Source organism: Magallana gigas, chromosome 2, assembly GCF_963853765.1.
Source record: "Magallana gigas chromosome 2, xbMagGiga1.1, whole genome shotgun sequence".
Classification (NCBI taxonomy): domain Eukaryota; kingdom Metazoa; phylum Mollusca; class Bivalvia; order Ostreida; family Ostreidae; genus Magallana; species Magallana gigas.
In genome coordinates, this window is record NC_088854.1 from 13,444,738 (window position 1) to 13,467,110 (window position 22,373).

The window sequence follows — 22,373 nt, forward strand, 5'->3', positions numbered from 1 at the left end:
TTTGCATTTCAAAATATTTATTGCCCGTATACATATCTCTTCTCTCGGACTCATTGAAAATTTTAGGTTTGTTACATTATCCATATTTGTAGAACAATGTGCACATGCTGTCAGCAGTATTTAAAACGCTGTAAAGTTACACCAATACAGAATATACAATGATTTAATATATAGATGATGATTTCTTCATCTCTATTAACTCCATTAACCATGTTAACTTTCTCTCTCTCATTCAAGTCATGAGCATTAATGTCTAACTCCGCCCAACTACTATATTATTGGACAAAGGTCAGTCAAAACATTACGTTCAAATTTTTTTTGAGTTATCACCTATTAAAAGCTTCTACATGGTTCGCTCTATTTGACATGGGGTGGGGGTATGTATTTTTGTATTATACACCTTCATTCTCCTTCCAGAGCATATCTGGATTTCTCTGTAGTATATCCATTGGCAACAATATCGTGGGTAATGTGGGTTGTATGGGTTTACACTTAACTTATTGCATCAAAAATACTGGTTGTTAATTTATTTCATTACAATATGAAAATATATGTCCATTGTACCAGTTCTCACTAGGTTATTTCCTTGTTTCATAATCAGCCACCTGTTGACTTTAGTGTAGGACTTGTCTCATGGGCATTTTTTTTTTTTAAATTATTAAACAGTCTCTTGCTTTTAGTCAGACATCACAAGTTTTTAGCATGAGAATGGTGTGCAGGATTACCAATGATGATGATTAAAAGATGACCCCTAGTGTACAGTAGTCTGAGTACTATGCTTTGATTGTGAAAGTCAGCAATTCCTGCAATAGTCACCTGATACAAGTGTCAACCTTACAAAAATCTTTCAAGGAAATATAATTGAAGGGAATAAATCTGCCAACAATAATGATAATTAAAAACACTAAATTACCCCGATTTAAACATGCATCTATACTAAATATTACAATGAAATTGCATGATGGTGTACCATTATCAAGAACTTACTTGGTATTGGTGATGCCATGGAATACAGATCTGAAGAGTTGCTCATCAGGTGGCAGTGGGGTAGAGGTTTCGGCTGTCCATGGTGAGGACTAGAACCACTCAAGTTAGTGGCTTCAGAATACTGGAAGTCATCAAACATCTCTCTGGAGTTAGCACTACTGTCATGTCGGGGAAACTGGTCATTAAACTCCGCACATTCCCCGTGAAACTCATCAAAGGGGTCGTCTCCCCTGAAAGGGTCTGAAGAGAGAGACATATTTGAAGGCTGAGATGTGAACATGTGCCTGTTTCGGGGGCTTCTAGGGGACACAGAGGGGTCAGACTTCGAGTGGTTTACACTGGTTTTATCCTTTGGTGTGCTGGTCACTTGCAAATTGGAAAAGTTGGCCAAAGAGTATATGTCACGATCTGCTGGTGAAGGACTTGAAGCAGATTTTTCAGTCTTTGAATCAATGTTAATATATCCATGCGAGGCGACAGCAGAGTCAGGATTAATGCGAGGTGGTACAGGGGGTAAGACAGGAACATTAAGAGGATCAAACTCAGACAGTCCAAGGGGGACACTGTGGGTGGATCCATTAGGCAGTGGTGGTGGTGCAAACTCAGGTGGAGGCATGTCAAAGGAAGAGTTCAATCCGTCACTCTCACCCGACTCATTGTGCTCCTTTGAACCATCTGAGTCTTTAATTTCACTGGAAGGTGTAACCTTTCTGGTAGGCACTTGTATCTCAGGCTCCTTCTCCCTATGAGAGTCAGTATTGTAATAGATGGCATCATCTTCATCCACTACGATATCTCTTCTAAGAGGACTGTCATATGGACAGGTGCTAGTACTACCAAAGCTATCGTTAACATTGCCTTCGAATGGGAAGTGTGTCCTACATGGGGCTGGAGCCTCTGGGGTAGACACAGGGGGTGTGTGTAACAATGGGGAGGACAAACCTTGCACAGTCTTATTGGTCTGTTCTGCCTTGGATGTCCATATTGGCTCATATGTGTCTGAATTTCTGTTTTCTGCATTTTCAAACTTAGCCAAGTCTGTTAAGTCCAAAGGAGTGGATGATACTGTGTGTTGCTGGTTGCTAGTTTTCTGATTCAATGGGAACAAATTGTTCTGAGCAACCGCACCTTCAACTTTTTGTTCTTCTGCTACATCAAAGTCAGCAAAATTGTCACTGAAGTTATGCTGCACATCATGAGAGGGTTCCGACACAGGTTTCCAAGCACCAGGAAGATGGCTTGTTTGTACAACATCATCTGTAGAAGACTCTGAGTTGGTATAACCCTCTATGGACACAGAAGTATGACCGATGCTTAACACAGTATCGTAACTTGGAGGAAAGCTATCATCAGGTGTAACACTAGGGCTGTGCTGTCTATCCTCTGGGCTGCTTTGGGTTGTCCTTGACTTCCTTGGTCTTGGAACAGGTTTCTTTTTATTCCCCGATATAGATAAACTCGGCTTTGGCTCGTGTGTTGTGGGAAATGATGGACCTCTCTCTTGGACATCCAGTGGAACATTAGCATAAATGTCGTCCACTTCTGGGCCTAAGCCTTGGGGCGAGGGACAGTTCACATAATCCTCCTCACTGGCTGATCCTCCTGAGGTTGTTGGGAGATGATCTAGGACTCTCTTTCGATGACCCACAGGAGTAACTCCGATATCTGTCAAAAATCCATCATCTAAGGAAAACAGGTGGGAGATTTCGGTGATTCCCGCTGCCTGGAAATTGGACAGGTATTGTCCCAGATCCAAGTTGCTCAGCCATTCCTCCAAGGTTCGTCCCAAGTCCATTACTCATGCCGGACTGATTTTCTCTGAAACAGACAAACATTTCTCTAGTTACTCACATTACCAACTTCCAATATTTACTTTTGTCAAACTCATTTAAAGCTCCCACACTTACACATGTGAAAGAAAAACAATGACATGCGTAAGGTATCATCCGCCTGGACACACACAATGGACTAGTAAATACACAATCATAGATAAAGCCTGTCTGTTTGCAGATCCCCTCGGGGGGGTAAAATGATTACGTCATGTGATGTTAACGATACAACACAAAGTCTTCATCCGAATCATACATGCACATCATTCATTGTATAGGTCTCTTAAATTATCATAGACATGTAGACATTTATACTTCCTGATTTACAATGAATTTGATTTGTTATAAATGTTTCCCTATAACAATTTCCACAGATTAAAACATGACTATAAAAGAAATTAAGTAATAGTTTTCTTATTCATTTTGTAGTGATGAATATTGTATTGAATATTCTATTCAAATCATTTTCATGCTTGTACAGTTAAGTCTGTGTTTTTTGTTGTTTTTGGGGTTATCAAAAAGCAATTGTGCACAATGACTGTATCAGGAAAATCACAATTAAATACTTTCACAATATACATGTAGGATCTACATGAAGCTAATCAATGCATTCCAATTAAAGCATACTCTATCTAGTATGAACCTATATGGACAAATTATCCATAAATCCAATTAGCAAAAACAAACTAATTGCTTGTGATCATCATTGATTGTCAACAAAAAACTTTTTCTGCATTGAGCATAGAAATTTTTACCCCTATACCCATTGCTCATTGCAACAGTGATATATAATAGAATATGGCAAAGTACAGAAATAAAGACAATCATATGTAGAATCTAATAAATTTCTTTGCAAAAGAGACTTACATGTGACTAATGGGTCACACTGCTCTTGAGATCAATGTCCATGTATGACCCATTGCCTATAATTTGTAAGGAAAAAAACCCACAAAAGAATGGGCCAATTTCTTATATTTTAGATAAAAAGATGGTTCTTGAGGTACATGTAGTATCTTAACCTAGAACAGCTATGGTTTACCTATCATGAAAGGTAAAAAACTAAATACTAAGCAGGCTTTTAAGAATTATTTCTTCATTAACAATGGTAAATAGTTTATCAATTCAATAACCTTTGATGTTATGTAACACTACAAGATCATGTAGTATTATTTTTTAGTTAATCTCTCTCTCTCTCTCTCTCTCTGAAAATAAAGAAAATACCAACACTGTCAAAAGTACTTCCCTAATAATCGGACCTTAAAAGATGCCATACTTAACAACAATCAATATCCATTTTCTTTTTTAATTTCCTCAACTATATATATATATTACACCACCATAAAATTAAGACCTCTTAAATAAAAAAAACACATAAATCTTGATTTGTCTGATAACCTAGACATTTGATACTGTAAATTCCTTATTTTACGCGAGTACTTAATTCTGCGATTCCTGTGTTTTGCATCAAATCGCGAGAATATAAAATCGCGAGCACCAATTTTTTGTCATGGTTTCATATAACTCAAAACTGTCTGAAAAATAAGAGCAAGATTTTAAAATCAGCAAGGACTGCTTCTCGCGATTTTATGCAGAAATTAATTACTGGCGTTTAATTAGGAATTAATAGTAAACAATACACAGAATTTACAAACATTATTCAATTACAATTTCTGTCAGTATGTGTACATTTACAAAACTCTGTTAATTATCAATATTAGGACCATGGTCACTATGTCATGTAATGGCTAGAAAACTGTGTTGACTGTAAAATCTATTAAAGCTAGTTTCAACTCTTAAATTTTGCAATAAACTTTAACCAGTGGTCACCTCATTATCACAGACAACTATGTATAAATATTACTTCTTGAGTAACTACTGCATACTGCATGAACATTCTTGTACAGTAACAAAGAATCATGTAATATCTACCAGTATTTATCTATGTAAATATCTAACTAGTGGCTGGCATTGCTATGCTATCTGATCTAATAAATGCTGACTTGCATGAAGCTAAGAAATGAGATATATTATTCTTGTAAACAGTACTACTTATATCTACTCTCTAATATTTGTACAGCATGTACAATTTCAGCTTATCTCTTTTTGATTCTGATTCTAGATTCACATTGAAAGGCTACACTGAAGGTGAGAAAACAAAAGTTGCATTCAAGGAAAGAGAAGTAACAAGGGAGAGAGGGAGTAAAAATCAGATCAATGCACAAAAATAAACAATAGCCACCATTTATAATATATATCCAATAAAATTAAATTTGATGTTAAATCTTAAATTATTCTGTTGATGTTTCAGTAGATACTATAATTCAAACCAGTTTTGAATTTCATGAATGAAATGAGAGTAGCTGACCTACAGGATAAAAAACTGACCTGACTTCCCTGATTTTCTTGAAAAGCTATACACTTCTACACGTAGAGTGGTCCCAGTGGTAAATGTGTGACTGTTTTTAGAGTTTTCAATCACTGTTTGATAAAATTTCTTAATGTGATAAAATCGAGGGCAAGCGAATAATTTGTTAGCAAATATTGATTTTGATATTACATCATTGCCTGTACTTTTGATTCTGCATTTACAATACAAACATGTGTTGCCCAACTTCATGACAAAACAACCAGTTGATACGTAAACATTTTAGGTTAACTTTTCACATAGTTTCAAGTGACAAATTATTCCTGAGGCACTGGGGGGTATACAACATTGGGGAGGCAATTAATTGCTTTATGGGGTAATTGACAGGTTAGGTGGAAGGGGGGTGTTTCTTCCAATCAAAAACTAAATCTGTTTTTTTCTCCGACTCTTTCTCTTTGATTTGTAAAGGATTGCACCAGACACAACTTCAAATCAATGAAACCAATACATGTACCAGTCAAGTATATTCAATTAATTACAAAACACAGACCACTGAGAATACATTCATTTATGACATGGAAGGGGAGATTTACTAATATTTCTGAAGAGCATGCATACAGTACCAAGCGAACACAACTCTTTTAATTAGAAAGTTGTGCTCACTTTCAGTCTGCTCAGCGATACTACGAGTCTGCTAGAGCAAACCCAGCATCCTTTTTTGGGGGTGATTTTATGCATTAAAGCATAAAGCGGACCTACCTTTAATTCATATCGCAATTTTAGAAATTTTCTCAAGAAACATTAAAAGAATTAATTCATTTTTTAATAAAGAAACTTTTGTTGAAATATTGTAGAGTACAGGCATGTAAACATATTTGAGTTATTCTTATGCATAGTTTCTGTATTACTGCATGTATTAATCGTATATATTTAGTCAACCAGTATTTGCAGATGACTGAAATATTTTAAGCATAATGCAAATCAATGGGAGCAACAGATTGTATCTAGGCTATCCAAAAATTTGTGTTTTTGCAAATACTCTTAAAGCTTTAGTGACTTGCAGATATAGCAGCAAATTCAATATTTCATTTTTGATTAGCTAAAGTTTATGTCAACAAGTATTACCTAATATGAAGAGAGCCTATTTTAACCACATGGACTGCATTATTTTTTTCCTAGAAGTACAGGAATTTTCATTCTATTGAGCAAACCTATGTATGAAGTCTACATTTTAAGATCAATATAGTTTGAGTTGTTCTTCCATAAACATACCACTATTGAAGAACTATACTCTTTGTTATTTATCTATTGAAATTTTTATCAGTTATACATGTATCTATGATAAACCTGTGTCTTGTCAATAATACAATCCGTCTTACATGTATATGCAAACATTTTTGACAAATGCAAAAAAAAAATAGTCTAAAACGACACTACTATGCATATTCTAATCATGAGCTCATTCTAAAACACTTAATACATGTAACTGCTACAATTTATTGCTGTCCAACAACTGTTCTGACTATATGAAGAAGTAATTTGCATAGTACAGATGCAGTACCAGTGAAAGATGATATTTTTACCTGTTTGGCACTCATGGGTATTTAACCATGAGGTATTTAAATCTTGAAAACAAACCTACAGCAACTCAGGGCCTAACCCCAGATATAGAGGTCTCCATTGAAACTGCAGGACAAAACTTTTTTTTTCTTCTTTTTTTTTGGCTTCCAACTATACTCTGTCCCAAGATATTTTGGATTCACATTTGGCTTAATTGCTTGATATCTATAAATACCTCAGGATTCAAACGATGTTCATTCAAAAGTATGAAAAATTTCCAAGATTTCTCAGTCGAAACGCCCCTGTTAGCTTATCCGGTTTCAATACAATGCTAAAAAATGTAATGTCTACGGAGATTTTGTATTGCAGCAAGCCCGGATGATAACGTTGAAAAATTGCGCGATGTATTCCGAGTGTATTCCGAATGGACAAAAGATGTAAACGTTCCCCATTATAAATCTCCGTAAGGAATCTGTTTTCGTTCCTGTGAATTTTTCCGAGTGAAAGATGATAATGTGTAAATGAAATTATCTTGGAAAATATCCCTTTCAACTATTTCAACTGCACTTCTTTCACAGGTATGTGTATTTTTAATAAAAATCGTCCACATGTGCTGCATAAATATCTTGGGACAGACTATAGAATATCTATTGATCATCTGTCCACAGTCACATTAAACCAATATATAGGGAGACAACTTTTCAAATAACTTACTAAAGATGCAAGTGGTCCTTTAATAGTTTGTAATTTTCGGCATGATTATTTGAGTACCAATTACATCTATACTTCTATTGCCCATTAAACTAAAAGATCTGCAACCCCCATATCTAATTTTGGGGATATCCTTTAAGTTAAACACTTAAAAACTGAGGTTTTGTGTCGTAGTTACTGCTGGCACACCTATAGCTAACTTAACGTAACAGCTGTTTAATTGCTCCAAGTTGTTATAAGAACAAAACAATCGAGTAATGTCAGATGTTTTCTTACTCATGAAATATGGGAGAGTAAATATTCTATGATGTAATTGTGATAATATATCAACTGAAGATGAACACAGAGGGGTGAGAGGACATTCAGGACACATCGCAAATAAATGTGTACATATACAGTGACTAAATTCATAATAATGAAAAATCCCTACATGTTAATTGCATGCTACAGTAGTCTGAAATTAAGGGGGAAAATTAACAAACAAAAAGTTCTGCTATTTGAATGACAGGAATTTTTTTTTAATCACCAACTACACTCGGTGCTAACGACTGTCAAAAGTCTCAAAGAATCTGACCAAAAAATCACTGTCAGTCAATTTTTCAATGTTATTTAAGCCACATGCGTCATACTGTTGATTATGCAGCTGATGTTAATTTGTTACCTAATTCATACAGGGTCTCCTTCCTCTTAATTTCCGGTATAGATTAATTCATAGATTCATTACACAAACTTTCCAACTTCTGAGTATTTTCCCTTCCTCGTAAAGTTTTTCCTGTTTACACGGACAAAAGAATATATTGTGTTTTGATTGGCTAAAATTATTTTCCTTTCTGTACAGGTGCTGCTCAGAAGTATACTCCAAACATTGCCTGTATTGATGGTTTTTTAATTTAAAAACAAAAAACAAAAAAAGGTATCTGAAAAAAAGCTAATGAAAAAACAGCACATTAAAAAAGCTAAAAATAAATACTTTTTATAAATAATTTTTAAGATAAGATTTGGAATATACCTCTAAGCAGCCCCCCCCCCACTTCCAATAACAGCTGAAAATCTCATTGAAATTTGTCCCTACCTATGCATGCAAGCCTAGTTTATGCATACTTTACATATGTATTAACGCATGCCTGCTGAGAGCAATATTTTTTCAAAAGCAGTCAAACATACAGATTTGATCCTTGCTGAAAATGTGTATTAAATTGAATGCACACTTGGCTATAAAACGAGGGTTTACACTATGCACTGCTGATCATAAACCCTTGGCAAGGGAAACATGCACAGATCCAGAAAATATTTCTGAGGGATGGTTGGTTCAGAGGGATATTCATGTTTGCCAAGGGGGGGGGGGGGTTCCAAAGCATGTTTTTGGTAATTTAACTATGTAAATTTTGAAATTTCCTAGGAGGGGTCCAGACCTCCTTCCCCTCCACACTCTAGATCCGCACATGTGAAGATAATCTCTATACAAACTTGATATGGGTTGGTACATGAAGCTCACTACCAACCTAAAGTCTTTTCAGTTACCTACTGCAGAAAAATATCAAATAAAAATGTGGTTTATACAAAATTTATTCTGACTTACAGCAACATATTTTCCGTGGAAAAAATACAAGACATTATATAGCACACAATTGATTTGGTTGAATATGTCATGTATGTATATTTTTTGCTGTTGAAAATATGAGTATACGGTAATTAGCAATTATAAGTAGATGATGATTATATAACACTATGGTGTTTATGAGTTGACAAAAATAAGGTGATCAATTTTTATGCAAGATTCCAAGGAAACAAAACGTCCAGTAATATCAAATCATCTACAATGTACTATACCATAAATAATTGGAAGATTGATTCTTACCATAAAATGACAGTAATGTATCAAAATCAAATGAGCATGTTCCATTATAAAATATTTGCTGTACGTGTTCTCTCTCTCTCTCTTTCTCTCTCTCTCTCTATTATCTTCACATTTCTGTTGACATGAAAGACATCCATAGATATTACTGGGTTTTTTTCTAATTACTTTAGATGATGTTTCGCTAGAAATAAAGATCATTGCTATAAATTTATCCCGTACCAGGTACTTATTTAAAAAGGGTATTGATTTAATAGTTACCACTTTCCTGCTTTATTTCTTGACAACAGGTACATTCATGAAATTCTTTCACAGGAGTAATGAATAGGGTTGCATTTTAACATTTTTATTACTATTTCAACTTTCAAATGTTCTGCTATTAAAACAACAACTTTTTGATAATTGATCTTTAAATTCTTATTAAAAAAATTTTCTTTTTCATTGGGACATACAGCATTTCAATGTGTATTAAAATTTCTGAATCAATAAAAAAATGACTGTAGTGTTCATTGAAACATGTACTACTTAGCTACTCCAAAACCATTCTTACGTTTATAACACAGAAAAAAGCTATTACAAACTGCTAACATATAAAATAAACGACAATTTAGTACAATGTACTGTATGTTATATTCAAAATGGACACATACAGATTCAATACATGTAATTCAATGTGAAAGACACAAGTAGAAGCGAAGCTGGCCATTCACTGGTGCTGCATTAGTTTATATTGAATAAGTCCCCACCCCTCAGGGATTTTGATCCACCAAGGAGGGGCTTTGATTCACCCTTGATGGACTTGGATCCACCTCTGAGAGACTTTGATCCAGTCCCTGTGGCAGCATCATAAGGCCAGTGTGTCCTTGATGAACTTCCTCATGGTGGTTCCGACAGACGACTGGGAAGGACCCGTGGTCTGATGGGATATCTAGTGATTGGAAAACAAAACAATGCACATTGTTGAAATGAAAAACAAGCTATGCTTGAAAGATAAAAGAGCAGATTTACTCACAAATCTTACTGGTTGTATGGTATTACATATTATCATTTCCTAAATGCCACAATTGCATAAGCTTAAGCTCTTGTAAAATATACCTAAAATAGCCAGTCATGTAAAATTCAATTTTGATTCCTTTTTATACAGACTCATGACCTTATAAAATATTTGATACTACCAGGTAATCTTCCATTTGGTAAATAGCACTGAGCAAATCATGATCACTGTTAGAGTTGTGAACACTAGTACACAGAAAACCTGATTTTCATCCCTTGCATATAGCCTGTTAAAGACAACAGTCCTAAAAACCGATTGACAACATACCCTGAATAAGTATGGTTGCACATCTGGCAAGCTTGTATCAAATATCAAATCTAATTCTGTCTGATTTGGCATCTTGGGAACGTAGTCATGGCGATTCATCAGGTCTGCTATAGTGATGACTCGTTCTCCTAACATTTCTCCAAGTTTTTCCCTGCAAATTTGTCTTTCTGTAACAGGAAGTAATAATTCATAAAGATGATGAAACAAACTGGGAATAATAATATCGCAAACTCAGAATTTTTATCCTTATTTCTTATCTCTCATAAAATAATAGCAGGAATTTAAAATCTGTGAGAAGTGTTTCTCGCAATTTTACATGCCATTGGATATTAATTCCTCTTGTTTAATTAGGAATCTACAGTATCCGAGGACCCCAAGTCAATCTGAGTGCATGGATATTTCTGTTTATAATTATTTTCATTTCTTTTTTAAAAATTTTCGTCTTGATGGAGCCTGAACTCTTCTGTAGTCAGACAATTTAACTAGTAGAAACATGTTTACACAGGAGACAGAAAATGTCTCTGTACTATTAAACTTGAAAATTCACATTACATGATTATCTGATCCATATTATCTCTATACACTATAATCGTTCCATGGTACCCATAAAACATGCACTGCAAGTGGCACAAATATGTACTTGCGATATAGAATCATACAGGTAGGATGAAAATATTACAATGTTCCACATTGAAATCTGGAACCATATCTAACACTTTCTAACACTAACTAATTACCGTAATGATATCTAATTCATAGAAAATCTTGACACATACCTTTTGGAATAAAATAGTATTCACAGTTACACGTGTGTACTAATAGATTACACTATCAACTGATCAATAGTATCAAGTACGGGCTATGTCCGACTTACCACTTTCGTTATTGAGTGTTAAGATGTCTAGTTTCACTGTCCACACCTCCCAGGGAATACATTCCGGTGGGAAAGGCCATCGGCCTCGCTTCTTTTGGTAGAACTCCAAGGAAATCTGTTAAACAATCAGACGGATACTATGGTACATAAAAGTTTCAAAGCACATAATTGAACTTTGATAATGTTTCAAAAATAACAAAATTGATATAAAGTGCAAGAATTGTAACAGGAAAAGGAATAAAGCATTCAACAGCTGTCTGGGGACTGATGCTATCTTGTGTTGTGTCAATATCAATTATATTAGTACTATATATCTGGTATGTTACCATACTGAAGGCAAAATGATCTGGATCAGTTGTACTGATTAGTACATTGTATAAGTAATCATTCTTATAAACACATTCTGTCATTTTTGATACCTATACACTTTTTTCCAATAACAAGGAATAGAAGCAATAGTTATTCCAAGCAAAGATACATATATGCATCTGTGCAATAAACAAAATAAACACAATGCATAGACACCATGAAATTAGTCAAAGAATGATTTCGTACTTTTCTCTGCACTGAGAATGACAAAGATATTTTGGATACCTGTCCTGATCCTGGATTATCCATACTCCGAAGAGTGTCCCTGAATAAAGCTATGTCTTTCTTGATCATATGATCCAGAGTGTCAGAAGCCACTCTGACCTACAAAACAAATATCATCTGTGCTGATTCTATAACAATCATAAAAAATCACACATAATTCACAATTTCTAGAAAGATAGAAAGAATTTGGTGGGCTTTTAAGGCTTTTTTCGTTTGGGAGGTTTTAAGGAATAGTGTGGGCTTTTATCATTATCATTTTTTTGGTTTGAGACACTATAAATTACTTTGTTTATCATAGAGATAATAGATGTTGTATATATAAATTAACTTACATATGTAAAGTCTACAAAGTCACAATCCACATCCTCCACTCCAACAGTGCCAATAGAGTATGTTCCTTCTTGTTTGTAGTGAAACTTTAAATATCAAGTAACAACAACAAAAATGTGAGTATATCATGTATTATACAAACGTATACCATAGATATTTCATTAGATTTTGAACCAAGAAAATGAGAATTATTCTGATCATTATCACAATCATATATAAATTTTTACCTTTCCGACTGTTCTTTGGAGCAACAAGGTATGAAATATACCTAAAAAAGGGGAAAACATCACAGTAAAGATGCCACTCTTTGTTTGCTTCAGTCTCTGATATATTTGTATTTTATCTAATGATAATACATGTAATTCTTATCAGAAATTTAATTTTACTTACTGCTAACAGTCTCCTCAATCTGTCTTCCTTCTACTGACTACAAAACCAGAGTATCTAGATTATATATGTATAACGAACAACTGAATCTCAACGGAACAAAATACTACAATTTATTTCAAATGTAATATGAGACTACCGGTACTTCCTAAACCCTTAGAAACTCTTAAATACAGTTTTAAAAGGATTGAATTATGCAAAAATTTTTTAAGGGTAGTTTCCCTATTTTGCAAGACACACTTTATTTGATTCATGCTCATAACAAGTCTTAATGTTCAATGCACTGGCAAGAAATAGTAAATGGCAACAATTGTACTATATGGCATGACAGGGTGTAAATTATTTTGGATCAAAAGAATTGCTGATATGAATTACAGTACTGATCAGACCCAACCTAACATCAGAGCAGACCCCAACTACACCCTGTGTTTACTTTCAGGGTTTACTCGGGGTCTGCTTTTAAAAATTTGGATCCACTCGGGGTTTACTTTGGGTCCATTCAGGGTTCAATTTGAATTCACTCGAGGTTTGCTTCTGGGGTTCAATTTAAACACTGAAATGAGGAGCAGACCCATTTTTTATCTTACCATCTTATTATCTGTAATCCCCCCCCCCTGTATATTCCAAATACACATCATGACATGTAGCCTCTGCTTTCAGGGGTCTACTTCTGATTGGGGTTTTTTACCTGTGTCCACTCTGGGTTTACTTCATGTTTGCTCAAGGTTAACTCTGGGTCTGTTCTAGTAAACCCAGAGTAAACCCTGAGTAGACCACGAAAATAAAACCTGTGGTTTAGTTGGGGTTTACTTTCTTATAGGTTGTGTCTGATCAGTACTGTAGATCGAAAGGTATATATTACATAGATTATATAAGTCAGTAATCAACAATCCATGTAAACTTCATTTTCATGTAAATTTCAACAGTTCAAAACTAATATTTGGATGCTTTCTTCACGGTAACTCTAGCATCCTGTCTGACATGGAACTTAACATGCTGAAAGCATGACAATTACATTTAAGCAGTAAATGTGAATGTGTAACAACGAGAATATTCGGGCGAATATTACGCCATAACAGATGATTTCATTCTTACCCAAACTGATAAAATTTTGTCAAATGTTACTCACCAATTCGAACACTTGTGATCGAGCGTTCATTTTTTCATTTTCGCCTTTAAAATTACACACATCACCCGAGCAAACACTGAAATCAGCGTCTATCTTATCATCTGACTCACTGCTTTGTTTTTCCTTTATTACCCGTAAACGGGTCGTATTTATTTATCGTAAAATTGTTTTTAAGTCTATAACCTAACTATAAAACCATATTACTGCTTCAATATGGTTGATATGAAAGAACTTGCATATATCGTGATATGTATTGCTGTAACTTCAAATTTAAGAAAATGTAAATTATTTTACGACTTAAGTTTTTCAGAAAGGTCAAGGTTACTACAGGGTAGCACAAAAGCTTTTTCCAAAATAGACCCGATATCATTCTTTTGTAATAGAATCGAAAACTGCGATTTGTGCCTCGCCTTAGTGTTTCACAGAGCCATTTATCTTCTTTTATAGTCCTCTTTTATACTTTAAGTTTTAGCTAAAATATGCTGTCCGTCAGTTTACAGTTACGGGGGGGGGGGGGGTAGCTTGATCACAACTCCCATAAAATGTGGATGTGTGGGAGGTTGGAGTTCAAATTTCAAATCCAGGATGGATAACTCAAAGGCTTGAATATAAATAAATGCATATATAGATAGATATGCTTTAAGATAAATATATAAATTAATTGAATTTGATGAATTATCAGTGAATATAGAGAGTAAAGGGAGCGAGTGGGATTAGAGAGCATAGGCGTCGGAACCGGGGGGGGGGCTGGGGGTGCTTAGCCCCCCCCCCCCCCCCCCCCCCACTTTTTTTGCAAAGTTAAACGTAACCATTAGGCACATAGCAGAATAGAGGGTTCAGTCCGCCCCCTTTTTTTTCGCCGGAAAAAAATTGAGAAGTTGGAATCATAAGCATACTAGCCCCCCCCCCCCCCCCCACACACACACACAGACACGGATTAGGATTTTCATGATTTTGGAAAAGAAATATTTTGGGGATTAGGATTTTGATGATTTTGGGAATTAGGTTTTTTTCTCAATATTTCTGAGGATTGCCCCCCCCCCCACTTTCAATTTGCTTCCGACGCCAGTGTAGAGGCTTAAATCAAAGTTTATAGAAGCTTAAATTACAAGAAAAAAAATTTTTAAATATGAAAATGCGAGTGTACATGTACGTGTGACGTGCATGTGCTGATCTATAAAGAAGGAGGGAGAGCCCCAGGGTTGGTAGAAGGAAAGTCAATACTCTCTGAAAAACTTATTTATTTCACATAGAAAAATAATGACCAAACCAGGGGTTGGACTTCTCTGGCAAACAAAATGAACATTGGACCCGAGATTATTAAAGATCCGCACATGTGAGTCCATATTCCTTCTCATTTTGACAGAACACCAATAGCCCCCGCCCCTTTATCTAAACGATAATATTGTAGCGTACAGAAGCCATAAAAACAACGATGAAAATCAGTAGTATATGTACGAATAGTTTTTCTCTCCAACATTCAGACAGATATGTCTCGATCAAGCAGATTATGAGTGTTACCCGGGTACTACTGAATCCGGATAGGGCCATGTAGTTCACTATATATCGCATCATCGCACCATCGACGATGAAGCGATGATGCGATGACGATGAAGCGATATATGTTATATATGATGATATAAATTATAATATGTAAATGTATTACGATAGTGAACTACATGGCCCTATCCAGATTCCATGGTACCCGAATAATCACTCATAATCTGCTTAAGGTGGAATAACACACCTGAAAAAGTCACTCAAATTAACTGTAAATTATTTGATTATGAAAAATATTCATACATACTACTGATTTTCATCATGGTTTTTATGACTGTAAACCCACAATAAACACTACAACACATGCCCTGCACTATCTAGCCGACACCGGCTGACCCTCTAATTCTCAGTATTCGTTATAATACTATCTACACTGGTTTCAGGCACGTAGCATCAGGGTGGGAGGGGGCGACAGGGGCCGCGCTTTTATGGGACCACGTAAAAACTTGAATTGGAAATTAAAAAAAATAAACAGTGAAATTGGATTAAGATTTTCAGGATTTTGTAAAGTAACCTTTTTCTGTTTTGTTTTATTGTTTGTTTGTTTTTTTTTTTTTGGGGGGGGGGGTGCCTGGATTTATAGTAGAACCAAAGTATCTTTTTACAGAAAATATAATATTATGTGTCAGTGCAGTGTCAGACTGATCATCAAATTGCAATTGTAAACATAAGTACTGTAAAACTAAACTGTTCACCATGAGATAAGCAGATGAAGTAGCTACGTGTAATCTTCTCTGAACTTTGAAGTCGGGGTATTCGTCATTTTATGGGGCTGTTCAGTTTAACACTTTACATATTATGGATATGATTCTACCGGCCCCGTAACTATGTTCTGGTCAAACAAAGGTAGGTTTTGTTAATATCTGCCGATTCAAAAGTTTTCGGTAGCAATGATAAATCTCCCTCCCTCCCACATCCTCCCCGCTCTCTCTCTCTCTCTCTCTATCTCTCTCTCTGTAATCTCTGTGTTATCCCGATATTGTTCTATCTCTTGCAGATCCTAGAATCACAACCAGTATTGTCTCTACAGAAAGCGCACAAGGAAACCAAACTCTACCCCCCGTTGGGACCGGTGGTTCAGAAAATGAATTTGAAAGCTTTGTAGAACATGAAATTGGTACTCTCTCTCTCTCTCTCTCTCTCTCTCTCTCTCTCTCTCTCTCTCTCTCTCTCTCTCTCTCTCTCTCTCTCTCTCTCTCTCTCTCTCTCTCTCTTGTACAATGTACTAATTTATTGCTATTACTCACATGATATATACTTTTATTTTCGGTGTTTTCAGGTGGTATTGTGGGTTTGATATTTGGACTCCTATTTTCGGCAGCCCTAATCTTAGCTGCGTACATTTCATACCGTAGACATCGGTGAGTCCCTATATTTCATTTTAAATGTATATTTGCCATGCACCATTAAAGCATGAAATTGTTCTTTTTTTTATTATTCATTCGGTATTAGGGTAGCGGACATGACAGAAAGAAAAAAAAATACTAAAACCGCATTCATAACCAAATGAACCAAAAAATAATGAAGTAATTATTAACAGTACACAAATTGCGGTATTGACTCTGAAAACTTTTAAATTGTAATATAAAAATGTGATAATTCTATTTTTTTTCTCAACAATCGCTACTTTTCCAGATTGTGAATACTTACATGTATGTCATACATAATTGTTCCTCTTGTACTGTTCTTAAATTGAAAAAAAAAGTATCATCATTTCACCTTATTTTTTAACAGATATAATGTTAGTAAATGCAATAGAAGGAATTAGATCGTTTTCCATTTTTTTATCATACACTTTTTAAGTTTGCTTGCGTTACACTTGTATTTTTTGAAGAGCAAGGAATGAAGAATACCAAAGAGACATGAAGGTGTTCCTGAACTCCAAGAGGAATGCGGGGGTGTACATGGACACCACGGTGGAGTCCAGTGACCCCATAGTGGTGACCAGGAACAACAAGGACGCGGTGTACGCCGCTCTCCGACAGCCGGACTTGTACGAGCAGGAGTCAGACGAAGAGTTCTGACGTCACGGTACCCATGAACACAACCTCTCATCCAAGTTCTGACGTCACCGTAACCATGAACACAAGATCTCATCCAAGTTCTGATGTCATTATTCCCGTCTGGCAATGTCTTTATGCGGCGACTTATTTATGAATTTAATATCCATTGATTTATGTTAAATAGGTAGTTTGTGTTTTCATAATGATAATGTATATCAGGTATGTCATACACATTTTGTTTTTGATAGAGTTTGATAAAACAAACCAGACAAACCATTTACTTGTCCAAAACCCATGTATAAATGTTTCGTTGTTACCTTGACACTCATATTTTTACATACATGTATTAACGGTAATATGTACAGTGACTTTATGAGAGTGATTATATTGTATAAACCCCAATATTTATTTCTACATATGTATTAAAAGAATGACTTTTGTCTGGTACCTGGTTATTTGGTCCCATGAAACTTGTTTTGTTTTTCTTAATATAAATTTTGATCACACATGATCAATCATCTGATACAATTGCCAGAAAAATTGATGCATATAAATTATTATTAATGGAATACATTTACATATACGTCTTGGTAAAAAAAAATAAACCCATTCAAGACACATTTTTCCTTGTTAGATATATTTTTAATAAATTTGATAACAAAAATACAAAGAATATATAAGATAAAATCTGTTTATATAATATAATTACTAGAAAAAATCTCTTATTATCAACAAACAAAAAGGAAAAGATGAAAACATCAATTTTCACCCCTTAATGAAATCCTAGCTAAAATAAAACAGTGTGAGCATTGTAGTGAGCAGAAAGCAAAACACTAGAGGGAATTATGCAGTTCCAATAATACTGAAAAATATAAAAAGCTCTTTACACAGTGCAATCTTAATTAATACTGTTGCAATACTGTATTGGAAAATCATGACATGATTACATCATATTATCATACAATATTTGATTTTAAAAAAATCTATATTACATGTAAAATTGATATTGAAAACTCAGAGACAGATATTGGATATCAATAAACTTCAATATTCATTAGATAACTCCTGACCCGGGTGACCCCCATGGATAAACTAGCTGGTTGGGTTCTGAAGTGGCTGTTGGCGGATCTTGGGGTCTACATATGAGGACCGTGTGGTGGTCTCCCAGCTGTTATACACTGACTTTAGCCTTCCATTGTCTATCTCAGGCTGATGTCCCGGAAAGGCATGAGAATGCCTCTCTGCAAAGGTAATCAGATTTATATTTAATCTTTTGTGTAGTTTGAGACATTCCCAATGTGTCCGTTATGTTGTTTTAGACTTACATTGCATTTAAAATTGGCTGACAGTGGTGTATTATGCAATATTTGAAGATCACTTATGGAAGGACAATTTAAATTTAAGAATGGATATGAGTAAAATTGCTTTTGTGAATACCCATCTTCAATACCGGTAGATCTCTGTACCTTTTAAATGAATTAATTCCTTAGGAACTTCATATGGTGGTGATTTATTGTAACCAACGCCGTATGTTGACTGAAAATAGTGCTCGTGCTGAAAAGTAAAAGATGATATATATATAATAATTAATATAAACTTCTTTTCATAGACACGTGGTGGCATTGCTCATTACATGAAATTTCGGTTCATGCCGAAGCCCTTTGCGGCCACCCAGTATATAGAACATGTGATAGAACTTGAGTATGATATAAGATTTTTTTTTAAAATTAATTAATTCTAAGAAAGATTTAGATTGCTCACCTGGCCCGGTATTCTTTGAGCCTGTCTCGATATATTGTTATCGAACCTTTCCTCATTCCAGTTTCCAATCAGAGTGTCGTTAGAGAAGGAATTCTCTTTATTTGTGCACCTCCATCCAAACTGATTAAACTTACTACTCTCCGTGCTGTGAGTCCATACTTCACCCAAACCACTTGCTCTCACCATCGCCCGAAAAGGGGGATCTGTCTCCGTCACCGACATTATTCTTCCTGCAGAACGTAAACAATGCTCTGACGTAGCGTCTTTCGTTGCTATAACGAGGTCGTGACCTAAACCATGTGATTCGTTTCGTAAAGAGGCATAACTCTATCAAGTTTTAGGCACACAGAAGTACTGTGTATTATTTAAATTTCTATGCATATTTTTAGATTTTAGGAAGAGTAAACTTTCAAATTTCTCAATAAGTTTTTACAATGTTTATAAGTTATATAATATTCATCAACTTTTAAAACTTTATGGAATTTGGATTTTCATAGTAGCCTATACCTCTTCACGAGCGCTTGTTTCACACAGGAGGTCTATTATCCATATATAAACATATCGTTAATAGACCTGCTGCATGTATGAAACAAGCGCCTGTGTATCTCTTGGACAAAAACACTAGTATATCGTTTGCAAAATATGTACTTCATAAATTTGACCAACTTTGACGTTCAACTTTTTTTTAGGTTATCCAAGGAGAACTTGTAGTTTTTAATAAAATCAGCATTGATATTATTTTTTCCAGCTTGCTTTTCCTTTTTGCTACTAAAATACTGCAATCTGTAGAAATACGGAACGCTACAAGCACATAATACTTTTTATAGATTATCCCTTGGATACTCAATTAGATATATAATCTTTAAAACTGACAGGAAAAATCATTAAACAGCTAGTCTACATATAGACTGAATACTCAATGTATTTGTATTAACAAAAATTAAAAAAAGAAAAAAAAAAAAAGAAGCCTATTTGAAAATTGTCTTTGTTAAAATTTTATCACCCTTCCTCATAAGTTATTTATTTTAAAGGTGACGTTAAACGTAGAATTAACTTTTGGTAGCCTTACTTAATTTTATGTCCGATTGATATGCATGAACCTCCTACTACCTCCTAACCGTAACGAACAAGTTAAGAGCTTGGACTTTGGGTAGTTGGTGTCAAACAGCATTGTAACGTAGTCCTGTCTATTTCATCGATAGTCACTCAGCCATTGCTCTTTGAAATCAACAAGATTTGTCTGGCTTTTGGGCTAAAACTTCGCAATCGGTGTATATTTCAGTTGAAACCAGCATCATTTTCAACTTGTTTTGACGCAAGAAATAGATAGTTACGTCCTACTGAAAGTCCAAGTCCTTGTTAAAATGGTACTACATCTAATTTCAAGAAAAGAACAACAATAATGTGAGAGTGAAATATGCGTAAAATTATAATAAATGTAAAAATCAACCAGTATTATTGCAAAACAAATTAAGTATCGGTTAACTATAATGTGACTAAATGACATAGCTATGCCATTCAGCCATTTTTTCAAAGTCAGACCTTTTATTTTACATTATGTTGACTGAATGGAACAGCTTAATCCTATGTGGCTCCTAGAGATATATAAAAAGAGTGTCGTGACTGAAGTAATTGATATTGAAATTTATAAAACTATTCTCTTTTGAGAAGTGGACAGTCATAGCCGGAGGGGGGGGGGGGGGGGGGTTCCGAGAGATAATTTATTTGCCGGCGGGATGGACTAAATAATTTTGAAATGGGAATTTAAATAAACAGTTTTAATTTCTGAGGAGTGTGGGGGAGGGGGCTGGGGGTCATGACACCCCTTTAGATCTGCGTAAAGTTATCGGTACAATGCCACACATCGTCGGAAACCCACGGCCAGTCTCGCATACGCTTACTGACCGGTCAGTAAGTGCATGCGAGATTTGCCGTGGGTTTCCGACGATAATGCCACAGAGACTATAAATTGTGGGTTTTTTAAAAATCATTATTGATCATGCAAAGTGGAAGTAAGACTCGAAAAAAGTCCATGCAGCGACAACCAATAGATATATATATATATATATATATATATATATATATATATATATATATATATATATATATATATATATATATATATATATATATATATATATATATATATATATATATATATATATATATATATATATATATAACATTGAATGCAGAAAAAGACCCCCCCCCCCCCCCAAAAAAAAAATATTTAAAAAAATAAGAACATTATTACATCGCCGGTTTAAAATAAGAATTTTCAAAAAGGTGGCTCCCATCAGCCACGCATCTCCCTTCACTTGACAAGAAAAAAATAAAAATAAGAACAGTAATATTACTTCGCTAAAAATAAGAATACATACTGACAGACTGCTCAGTAAATATTTTCTATTTCTGTAGATCATATAGTTGTGCAGGTAATGCATGGTTCATTTCTATTGGTCATATAGCCAAACTAATATATAATTTGTCACTTTCCATGTTGAAAATTAAACTATTACAGAATTGAGAAAAGAAAACGTTTTTATTAGCTGTATTGTTGATGAGATGCAGCCCGAGTTTAAATAAATATCTCAGTTGTTTGTCGATAAGATAGATTTATATACAGCTGCATAGCTATATATAATTATCATAGAATTTGCATTAGCTTTAATCACGAAAAAAATATGTGTATCTACGAATAACTGTAGATTACCATGCAATACACATAGAACAAAATTTAACATCCCCATAATCATATCTAAATTAAGTAACAGACGCAATATCGCGGCTGCAAAGAAAATAAGGCCCCTAACTAGCACACCAGAAAATAGGTCACATAGTAACTGCATACAAATAGTTGTAACGTTTACATTGCAACCCCTCATCTTGCATTTCATTGGATAAATACATAGCTGACGCAAAAAGGCGTGGCCTTATATTCCTACAGAGCCCGGCAATGTGCTTCTGTAATAAAAGGGATAACATCCAGTGTCTTTGCATGCAACTTCATAATTTAGTAAAGTATTTCAAATTATGAGATCTAGCTTAATATGCAATGGTAAAAAAGAGATGTCCGACATCGTAATATCTTTTTTTACGCTAAGCTG

The 22,373-nt window shown here is 34.8% G+C and overlaps 4 protein-coding genes across 11 annotated transcripts in view; 1 reads left to right on the plus strand and 3 right to left on the minus strand.

The window, feature by feature from the left end:
• The window catches only part of LOC105342151 (arf-GAP with Rho-GAP domain, ANK repeat and PH domain-containing protein 2), a 53,957-nt gene extending 45,693 nt beyond the window's left edge, over positions 1-8,264 (minus strand). For 4 of the 7 annotated variants that reach the window (XM_066075115.1, XM_020072912.3, XM_066075114.1 and 1 more), the window contains exons 1-2: positions 8,114-8,263; positions 988-2,805 (exon numbers count right to left, since the gene is read on the minus strand). In XM_066075115.1, the coding sequence (XP_065931187.1) occupies positions 988-2,782 (1,795 nt within the window). In that variant the 5' untranslated portion in view covers positions 2,783-2,805; positions 8,114-8,263. Of the gene's footprint in view, positions 1-987; positions 2,806-2,894; positions 3,101-8,113 lie in introns of those variants that run through there. The other 3 variants (XM_066075117.1, XM_066075116.1, XM_066075113.1) reach the window with 2 other exon arrangements.
• A 1,126-nt stretch (positions 8,265-9,390) lies between these two features.
• LOC105342150 (autophagy-related protein 101) lies at positions 9,391-14,102 on the minus strand. 2 transcript variants are annotated; one of them, XM_066075111.1, is made up of 8 exons: positions 13,943-14,102; positions 12,817-12,853; positions 12,654-12,694; positions 12,429-12,512; positions 12,058-12,195; positions 11,503-11,617; positions 10,629-10,795; positions 9,391-10,235 (listed from the first exon to the last, which is right to left on the minus strand). In XM_066075111.1, the coding sequence occupies exons 1-8, from the start codon at positions 13,970-13,972 to the stop codon at positions 10,152-10,154; spliced, it is 696 nt and encodes a 231-aa protein (XP_065931183.1). In that variant the 5' UTR covers positions 13,973-14,102; the 3' UTR covers positions 9,391-10,151. The 2 variants fall into 2 exon arrangements, with proteins under 2 accessions (XP_065931183.1, XP_011447317.1); XM_011449015.4 differs by having other exon boundaries at positions 12,097-12,195; positions 13,943-14,101.
• A 2,008-nt stretch (positions 14,103-16,110) lies between these two features.
• LOC105342149 (uncharacterized) lies at positions 16,111-18,081 on the plus strand. Its single transcript, XM_011449014.4, has 4 exons — positions 16,111-16,348; positions 16,500-16,619; positions 16,782-16,863; positions 17,337-18,081. Exons 1-4 carry the CDS (start codon positions 16,330-16,332, stop codon positions 17,524-17,526), a joined length of 411 nt encoding a protein of 136 aa, XP_011447316.3. The 5' UTR covers positions 16,111-16,329; the 3' UTR covers positions 17,527-18,081.
• A 44-nt stretch (positions 18,082-18,125) lies between these two features.
• On the minus strand, positions 18,126-19,538 carry LOC105342152 (cilia- and flagella-associated protein 68). The gene is made up of 3 exons (XM_011449030.4): positions 19,267-19,538; positions 18,972-19,059; positions 18,126-18,746 (listed from the first exon to the last, which is right to left on the minus strand). Exons 1-3 carry the CDS (start codon positions 19,486-19,488, stop codon positions 18,598-18,600), a joined length of 459 nt encoding a protein of 152 aa, XP_011447332.1. The 5' UTR covers positions 19,489-19,538; the 3' UTR covers positions 18,126-18,597.
• Between the last annotated feature and the right edge of the window lie 2,835 nt (positions 19,539-22,373).

Bases quoted from the DNA above. Each gene is read 5' to 3' on its own strand.
- LOC105342150 (XM_066075111.1), bottom strand. From the start codon at position 13,972: ATGAACGCTCGATCACAAGTGTTCGAATTG. The intron at 12,196-12,428 runs GTAAGTTAATTT...TTTGTTTTGTAG, and splicing joins ACTTTGTAGACTTTACATAT to GTCAGAGTGGCTTCTGACAC. The intron at 10,236-10,628 runs GTATGTTGTCAA...TCCAATCACTAG, and splicing joins TGCAACCATACTTATTCAGG to ATATCCCATCAGACCACGGG.
- LOC105342152 (XM_011449030.4), bottom strand. From the start codon at position 19,488: ATGTCGGTGACGGAGACAGATCCCCCTTTTCGGGCGATGGTGAGAGCA. The intron at 19,060-19,266 runs GTGAGCAATCTA...TTTACTTTTCAG, and splicing joins CTCAAAGAATACCGGGCCAG to CACGAGCACTATTTTCAGTC. The intron at 18,747-18,971 runs GTACAGAGATCT...TTACCTTTGCAG, and splicing joins GGAATTAATTCATTTAAAAG to AGAGGCATTCTCATGCCTTT.
- LOC105342149 (XM_011449014.4), top strand. The intron at 16,620-16,781 runs GTACTCTCTCTC...CGGTGTTTTCAG, and splicing joins CTTTGTAGAACATGAAATTG to GTGGTATTGTGGGTTTGATA. The intron at 16,864-17,336 runs GTGAGTCCCTAT...TATTTTTTGAAG, and splicing joins ATTTCATACCGTAGACATCG to AGCAAGGAATGAAGAATACC.